The sequence below is a fragment of the Propithecus coquereli genome, unplaced genomic scaffold (assembly GCF_000956105.1).
Source record: "Propithecus coquereli isolate 6110/MARCELLA unplaced genomic scaffold, Pcoq_1.0 Scaffold378, whole genome shotgun sequence".
NCBI lineage: Eukaryota > Metazoa > Chordata > Mammalia > Primates > Indriidae > Propithecus > Propithecus coquereli.
In genome coordinates, this window is record NW_012149485.1 from 3,583,908 (window position 1) to 3,593,185 (window position 9,278).

At 42.7% G+C, this 9,278-nt stretch overlaps 1 protein-coding gene across 1 annotated transcript in view; it reads right to left on the reverse strand.

The window, feature by feature from the left end:
• DHX35 (DEAH (Asp-Glu-Ala-His) box polypeptide 35) overlaps positions 1-2,068 on the reverse strand; it is a 68,649-nt gene extending 66,581 nt beyond the window's left edge. Inside the window, exon 1 of the mRNA XM_012652056.1 lies at positions 2,029-2,068. Within this exon, the coding sequence (XP_012507510.1) occupies positions 2,029-2,068 (40 nt within the window). The remainder of the gene's footprint in view (positions 1-2,028) is intronic.
• Between the last annotated feature and the right edge of the window lie 7,210 nt (positions 2,069-9,278).

A 9,278-nucleotide genomic window follows, 5' to 3' on the forward strand; every position in this document is an offset into this window, starting at 1 on the left:
GTAGAGACGGGGTCTCGCTCTTGCTCAGGCTGGTCTCAAACTCCTGAGCTCAAGTGATCCTCCCACCTCGGCCTCCCAGAGTGCTAGGATCATAGGCGTGAGCCACCACGCCCAGCCTCTCACTACATCTTAATAACTTCTTGTAATCTTTACCCAAGAAAACTACTGCAAATACTTTATCCTCTTCTGCTGTGTTTTTGCCCTGAATTCCCTCATTTCCAGACCACATTGTAAGCCTTCACATTCTCTCTGGAACATTTTAACACTGCTCCTACAAGGTCTCTTATTTCCTCCCACATCAGGGTTAAAATTCAACCATGGTGGGGGGTCTTCTTCACTACCCCCTCCCTCCCATATCTCTAACCTACAGCCCAGTCTATCTCAGTATATTCCATTATGACCTCTTTTACAAGAAGAGCTACTGTCAGTGAATAAAGAGCATAGCTTCTCCTTACAAAAGACTTCATTCAACCAAACCAGAGCATCAGGGCTGGTTTCCCTCTACAAATATCCCACAGCCCACTCTGGCTGCTTATGCTTGTTTTTCCTTGAGAGTATGCTCTGTGTTTACAGGAGTAACAACTTTATAATTTTTAATAAGTAGTAGTCAAGATAGGGACCACAGTCTGACTCTAGAGCCCATATTCTTTACCACCTTATTCTGCCTCATTTATTCAATTGAGAGAGAAAGAGCACCCTGAGAGCAGAACCCTGGTCATCTATAGTTATCTCATGATCACAACATTAGGTGTTCAACAAGTGTATCTTCAGTGAATGAACTAAACAACAGAATAGAACTCTTCGAGTAATTCCACACTCTTCAGCCAGAATAGTACTCTAGGTCTGATTTTCAACAATTCATTCAGGCCTTTAGTATACTTAACATTTTCACCTGTTACTAAAGGCTTGAATAAATAAAAGATATCTCATTACTTGATGAAATCTTAGTTTGGGCTGCAAATAAAACTCAGGATGGATAATAGGCCAATGACTTGAAATGCTGAATCATAAAACTGTTACTAAGTGACAAACTACAGATTTTTTTAAAAAATTAATTAAGCACATGTCTTCTTTGGGTTTATCTCTCATATCACATATTCATGGTGGGAATTTCAGGCAACCACTCTAAAACACCCTGTAAAAGCTTTCCTTATATTACCTCCTCTGTGTCATGTCATTTTTGCTGCAATATACTTTGCACATCCAGACCTGCAGAGGTGCAGGTGGTGGAGAAAAAAACAAGCTCGTAACTATTAAGAAATTTGGTTTTCTAACAAGAAACTGATGGACGGGGAGGAAGTAATGCATCTAGTGTGGTCTGGCATGCACACATTCAATAAAAATAGCAAAACAAGCAAAGCACTTTGTGATTGTGATTCACGTTAGTCTGCAAGAGAGGAAGTGGGTGCCAGGTAATATGAAGGAGAATGTTCACTTTCTGGTAGACATTCGGGGTGGACAAGAATTACTCCAAAAGAAAATACTCTGTCTTTTTTCATGAGCACTTACTCTAAGTCAGACAACGCGTTGTGCCCACAGGATAGATGTTGTTATTCTGCCCATCTTGGGTGAGGACACTTGCCCAAGGTCACCCTACTACTATAATACAGAGACGAAAATTCGAACCCGGGTTGTCTGACTCCACAGCTTGAGCTCCCAAGCCCTGAGCAGCATCACCTGTCGGGCCCCAGTGCAGCCCCAGGGAGGTAACAAGGCGCGGGGGCGTTAGGATTCCCCATCTCGCAAAGTGGGCAGTGCAAGTATCAGTACCGAGATAAACGAGACCCGAGGAGGCTGTGAGATTTTAACAAGGTCACACAGCTTCCGCCCAGGATAGGGGAGGATCCCCGAATCCCCCAGGACCACTGTGGGGGCCTGAGACGCACAGTCCACCTGCACAGAGACGGCAGGGCCTAGCGCGCCGACGTCAGGACTGACAGCAAGCCCGCAGGCCCCAGGGCGCCGGCTGCTGCGCCAAAATCCAAGTCAGGCCGCCGCATCTGCCCAGCGTTCCGCCAAAGGCCTTACCCGGTCGCCAGAACTTCACCGGTCCCACGGGCGCAGCCATGCTGCGGTGAAAGGTCACGAGGAAGGCTCCACCCCGCAGTCGCGCGCGAGCACGCGAGGGGCCAGGGGGCGTGGCCCGAGAGGAGCCTCTGCCCAGGCAGATTCGACTGTGTGACGGCCGCGCACCCATGGTCTCCGCCTTCTGAGCCACGTGACCTACGGCTCGTTCCTGGAGAGCCCTCCGGCCACGCCCCGGACCCATGTGACCCCGCTCCGCCATATTGGCGAGAAGGGCGCGAATTTTTGCTTCTCTTTGGCGTTGTGGGTCAGTGTTTCAGGTGGCCTTCTAGGAGCATGTTGTCGCCCTAGTGGCGGCTGCACGCTTGCGGAAGGGCGGGCTTTGGGAGAGCACCGTTGGCGTGAGAGTCTTGCAGCTGCCAGCGCGGCAAAGTGCACGCAGTGGGCGCCGAGGCAATGCTATTTGGGTTAATTACAAAATACAGTTACAGGCTATCCTAACTTTGCTACTTGTCTTTTAGTCTCCTCATTTCCAGATTGACGGGTAATAATAGTAACTACCTTGTTATTTTGATGATTCAGTAATTATTGAGAGACCGGTTTCAGCCCCTTCAGGTAGCTTTCGTCCACGGTGGGAGTGGCGGTGTATAGTAAATGAACAAATGCTCGGTAGAGAGTAGTGTTTATTACCAGCCAATAAAACAATGTGAAATGGTATGGGAGCCTTCAGGGACCTTGAGCCTAATGCCGGAAAACGGGGGCAAGGGTGGGGGACCTGGGTTGGAAGAAGAGACTAGAAATGGGTAGGTCAGTTAGGGCAGGGCACTAACTCAGCGTTTCCGACAGTCAGATGTTCATGAATCAAATTCTTGTTAAAAACACGAGATTCTAGGCTCGGATCCAATCTCGAATCAATCTCCAGGGACATGGCCTGGGAACCTGCGTTTTAAGAAACTTCCAGATTTCTTATATCAACAGTTTGGGAAGATTCCACTAATTCAAAGGAGAGTTAATGAGGGCTAATGAGCTCAAGGGGAGGAAGTACTTTATAGGCAGGCAACTAATGGGAAGAAAGTGAAAGGCTTCAGAATCTTTGCATTTTTACAGTTGTGAAGAAAATTCTGAATTCTTTGAGAGACATGGCAGCTATGACAAGTGATGACTAAACTCTGATCTTTTTTCTTTTGCCCAAATTCAATTTTAAGGGGGCCTGGTGAGTCACAACTACAAATGGTAAAATCTCAGTAAAACTGATTCCAGTATAGCATCACCTGAAAGATAGAGGACCCTTATTTTAACTCGAGCATTGCTTTCTGATGATCCCTGGTCTTTTGGACAAAACCTCTAACAGCCAATTTTCAACTAAGGAATCCCTAAATCCGCCTATGACTTGTAAGCCCCTGCTTTGAGATGTCCTGCCTTTTTGAGCCAAACCAATGTAAGCCTTCCATGTATTGATTTATGATTTTACCTGTAATCCCTGTCTCCCTGAAATGTATAAAAACCAAACTCTAACCCAGCCACAGCGAATCCACTTGCTCAAGGCTTCTTTGGCATGGCTGGGGGCCGTGGTCCTCAAATTTGGCTCGGAATAAACCTCTTTAAATTATTTTAGAGTTTGGCTTCTTTTCCGTTGACACAGGAGTAAGGGCTCTGGAGACAAGCAGTCCTGACTCAGAGTGCTGACTTTGCCATTTCCTAGCTCCTAGCTATTGTTTAATCTTAGTTGTAAAATGAGGTTTTAAAAAGGAATTAAATGAGATGACATGTAAAGTACCTAACAGGATGCCAAGACGTAGCAGGCAATCAATGTCAGGTCTCAGTACCTCAACTCAAACAGAGCAAATCCACCAGGGGGAAAAATCTGAATTTACCTACATGGATTCATTTAACAAATAACCTCCTTTGATTTATTTCCATAATAATGAAAAGAGGGTTCAATACATGTTAATCCTTCTGCCTAGAGTTCTCCATCCATCCTTTAAAATGTCTTCATCCTTTAAAGGCCAGCTTTGAATTTGCTTTCCAACTTAATCCATTCCTCCTACAGACTCAGAACCTGTATGCTCACTTTTAGGATAACACTTATTTAGTTGAACTATAGTTAATCTGCCTCACTATTATTATACTGGGAACTTCTTGGGGACAAAGACCATGTCACATTCATGTTTATAGCCCAGTAACAAAGTGCCTATTGCGTAACGTGTATGTAAACACCATGCTTTATACTTAGTTTTAGTTCCTCATTACATTGATCCTTCCTTGTTTTATTTTTCTTATTTTCACTAAAGGCCCAAATACAGAAAACAAGGTTTACACATGAATGTAAGCAAAAATGAAACAAATACCATTTAAAAAATTGTTTCTATATTTTATGTATTACGATTTAAGAAATCTTCCTGTTTACAAAGAGACAGTAGATTGGCCATTCCCAGATTATTGGATCATAATCTTAAAGCTAGAGGAGACCTTCATCAACATCTAACCTAAATTCCTTGTCTTATAGAAGAGAAAATTAAGGTCCATAGAGGTTAGAAGGACATGGTCAGACTCAATGGACTAATTATTAATAGTATCAGAACTGAAACTAGAACTCGGGCTTTCTAAGTCCCAGGCCAGTGATTTTTCAACCACATGGGCCATTTAAACCCATTAGAGCTTAGCTCTCCTAGAAGAGAATTAGTTCATCTGCCTCAGAAAGTTCTCAAAGTCCAACTGTCCCCAATGGCTTTTATTGCTTAGACAGACTTCTACTATTAAATACCTTAAATAATAAGTGTTGATGGTGTGGTTTTATTGTCACAAACTAGAAATGGTCTCAGTAGACTATCAGTTTTCCTAATTAACTATTTTCAGAAAGAATGGCCTAACATAACTCCCCTCAAATTAAAACTTATTCTTTGAGATGGCATCCAGAATTTATTTAGTTCATTGTCAACAATTTTATAAAAGTTTAATCATTTTGTTACAAAGAGGTGAATTTTGCAACTTCCAAATGATCATAGGTTTTCCAGAAAGATAATGTTCTTCAAAATCATGTTACACAGGTACGACATAGACGTTTTTCTGTGCCTATAGTAACCAGTACTTCTGCTTTGAAATATTTCCAGACCAAGCATATTGACTATTTTTAGGAGACATAGGATTTAGGGGTTTTCCTTTTTGTACCACTTGAGGCTTTTGTGGATACAAGTGATAGAAAACTCAACTCAACCTCACCTAAGAAAAATGGCTCACTTAAATTAAAAAATCCAAGAGTAGTTCTGACTTAAGACACAGCTCCATCAGGATACATAACGACATAATCAGAAAGAACTCTTTCTGATCATGTCCTGCCTTCTACTGGCTCAGGTGTAACATGGTAAAAAGATGGCCACGTTAGCTCCAGCCACCACATCCAAGCATCAGACCTTTCAAAAATTCTCTGGCAAAATGGCCATGTATCCATCCCTAAATCAATCACAAAGGCCAGGGAATATGATGTACTAATTGGCTTAGGCCTAGGTCGCACATTCCATCCGCAGGGTCAGGTGTGGTCAGCTTCACCAGAACCACATGGACTGAGAATTGGGAACAGAATAGTTCCCCAGAGGGAAATCTGAGGGTGAGATTATCAGAGGATGAATGATGGAGTGAATGAATGAAGCAAAAATAACAGATGTCCACTACAACCATCCATGTATCCATGTGCTAGAACTGTTAGCCTCCTAAGAAAAATCCTGACTCCACTTGGGTTGCCTCCATCAAGCCAGATCAGAGAGAGCTGCTATCCTCCAAACTGAAAAGAGGTGGTCCTTTGCAGAATGGCTTTACTGAATTGTACTACACTGGGGTTTTCCACTGAGTCTAAGGTACAGCCCTCCACAACTTGTTGTAACATATGTATACCTGTCTGGTTTGTTGGCTTGTGCAGAGATCATCACGTTCACACACGTATTCGCACAAACAAAAGTGCTTAGCTTCAAAGACTTGGGTACAGAGTTGTGGAGAGAATCACTGAGAAAGGCACCCAGCAATCAGTGGCGCCTCCGTCTCATTGGCCTAAGGGACATGCAGTTCTAGGACGTCAGTCAAATTGGGGAAGGCCTCCTCAGTCTGCAAAGTGCTTTCCACGTAGGATGACCATATGCTTTATTGTTCAAACTGGGACACTTCTGAGAATAAAAGGTGTTAACCAGATGGGACCTGGGGATAAGAGACATAAACTGGAACTTTGCCAGGCAAAGTGGCGCATACATCTAGGTGTGTGGCACCAGTAAAGCCTAACCTAACAATACTTAACTGACTGTGTTGAACACAAGGTACGTATTCCATGCTCACAGAATGTTTGAATACACTCAACTCATTCATAGCTTCAGACAACTGCCCGTGTGCAGTTCAGGGCCTGGGCAAGCCCCACGATATCTGTCATTGTTTATCATCAGGATGTGCTTATCAGAATGCTCCACCGTACCACTTTTATGAAGATCCTTGTAAGAAATTCTTATCTTAGTACCAGGAATCACTATTCTTTCTGTAGTTGAATTAACTTTCATCTTAAGGATATTGTGAATGGTGCATTTCACCAGGTTTCTTTCTGTCTTGGTTACTGGAAAGCTTAGTTAAATATGTGGCCTACGCAAAGTATTTGTGTATGTCACGGCATGCACTTTTAGCCTCATTCCTGACTCCATTTTGTAGCCCTCACCCTTGGGTTTCTTTCATGTAACTTTTAATTGACAAAATCTTGTACCTTAGGTTTTCTTGTTAATCACTTTAGGTTCTCTAGGTAAAAGGTAGACACTCCTCATCCCAACTGCTTACAGAGGTGGGGTGGCCATCTCTTCAGTGGATTCCTTAAGTTTTACAAAAGAATGTCAACCCTACAGTCTGATTGGGGTGACCTTAAAAGTGCATGGATTGATCTCTAATTCAGGCAAACTATCAGGGAGAGAAAAAAAGAGAGACAACTGAATTTGAACAATGAATATTTATTTGATATTAAGAAATTTTTATCAAAGTTATTTAGGTGTGATAGTGATGTTGGGATTGTTTTTTAAAAGTGAGTTATCTTTGAGAGATATCTCCTGAAATATCTACAGCCAAGTCTGTAATGGCCAAATCAGACTGCAGAAGGATAGAGGAATATAATTCTCTCCCAGAGAGGGGTGACAAATATTTTTAAACCATATTGGCTGCCACACTTGCCCTCCTGTCCCCTGGGAGTGGGCCCACTAATCAACACTTCAAATGAGCACCACAGCAGACTCTGCCCTATAGTGACACTTTCCAGACTTGAGCTCAGAAAAACTTGGCTTATTCTGAGAGACGGAGCTATTTTCTTAGGATTCCATGCATCTCTCGCTCTTATTTCTAATTTTTGGCAACACTTTCAGAGCATAATGGTTTTGAGCCTTGCTCCACAAAAAGGACTCTGTGGTCAGATAAGTTTATGACAGGCCATATACCTGCCTGCTCTGAGAAATTCACTGTGATCATTACTTCAAAGTCCTGAGTAGTCCTGCAGGAAAGAACCCTGTTTGAATTTATTTGGTCCAGCATTTCCCAAACAAAACACAGAACCTTTTATTGTGCAATGCTATTAACAGTTCCATAGAACATCAAGTTAAAATTTCAAACAAAATTAAAATACACTATCACAGATTGGGGCTTTGTACCTACATTTGTTAACGAGGCTATATTTTTGTTTTCCAGTCACCATTGCACTGACAGCCATTTCTCAAGGCACACTTTCCAATGCCTCCATACTCCATGTGTTTAACAGTACTGAACTTAGAATCTGGAAACCTGTTTAAATTCTTGTGTCACCGTTTATAAGCCATATGCTCTTCAATATGCTACTTAATCTGAGCCATAGTTTCATCTGAAAATTGGAAATCATAGCTGTCTAACCTACGTAGCTCTCTACTACATTGTTATGAGGATCAAAGATGGCACACACAAAATGACCAAAACCTGGCCAGGAACAGTGGCTCACGCCTATAATCCCAGCACTTTGGGAGGCCAAGGTGGTAGCCTCACTTGAGGCCAAGAGTACGACACCAGTCTAGGCAACATAGCAAGACCCCGTCTCTACAAAAAATTTAAAATTTAGCCAGGCGTGGTGGTGCTCCTGTAGTCCTAGCTACTTGGGAGGCAAAGGCAGGATTGCTGGAGCCCAGGAGTTTGAGGTTATTGTGAGCTAAGATTGTACCACTGCACTGTAGCATGGGTGATAGAACAAGACTGTGTCTCTGAAAAATAAATAAATAGATGAAGTGACCTATATCTGTAAAATGGTTTCGAATAACAATATATTTATTCAAGGCCTAGCCCAGAGTTGTTTACAACCAGACACGGACCAGTTTCCTTACATTTGCTTCACAGATTACAGCACTAACCCAGCAAATAACCTGGTCATCCTAAAATAGTCCTGGCACATGCATAAAGTGCAGGAGCCCTCAGGACCGGATGCATCAGCATTCTAGGTGGCAGACGACGCCCTCCCCTATTATAGATCTCTTTTTCTCTAGCCAAGTCAAGAGAAGGAAGAAACCAGCATTTAACTGTCTTCCTTTTGTCTGTCCATGTGAATGAGACAAAAGCAGCATTGCACAGCCTGATTAGCAGGGTGTAGAAACCAGTTACATCGCCTGCCACTGGATCAGGAATCTAGGATAATTGTCAGTGTCCTCTTCTGCCCCTACTCCAGGATATCAGATTGCTAAATCACTGTCAAAACACCCATCTGATGAAACGAGGCCCATGGGGCCACTAGAGCTAATATCAGGGATGAATCCAGGGATGTACACTACAGCCTCCTTTGGCAGAGCAGCAGAGAACCAAGGTCCAAATGGAAGTAGCTCAGGCTTCTCCTCTGAAAAAGGAACAGCCAGAGCGCATGTGAAGGCCTACTAATTCTGGCCAGTTTCCTCACTCAAACTATAGAGGAGCATTAATATTCAAAATGCTAATGAAGGTATAATGCAGATACTAGCTTTATGTCTTCTAAGTTTTAAGTGGATATATTTTCCCTTTTACAATCTGGATCATCTACTCCTTCCTCGCCCTGACACTGTAAGAATAACTGCTTAGGTATCTAATAGGTGCATTCATTTGTGACATACTCCAAGATTTAAAGAAAAAAGTGCCAGAGAGGGGGGAAAAAGTACTCAAGCAATCAAAAGTTGTTTATATTTATTTAATGCTAAGAACACAGATATTCTAAAGAGATAAACAAGAAACAGTTTTGTTTTTCTCAACAGGATTTTGAT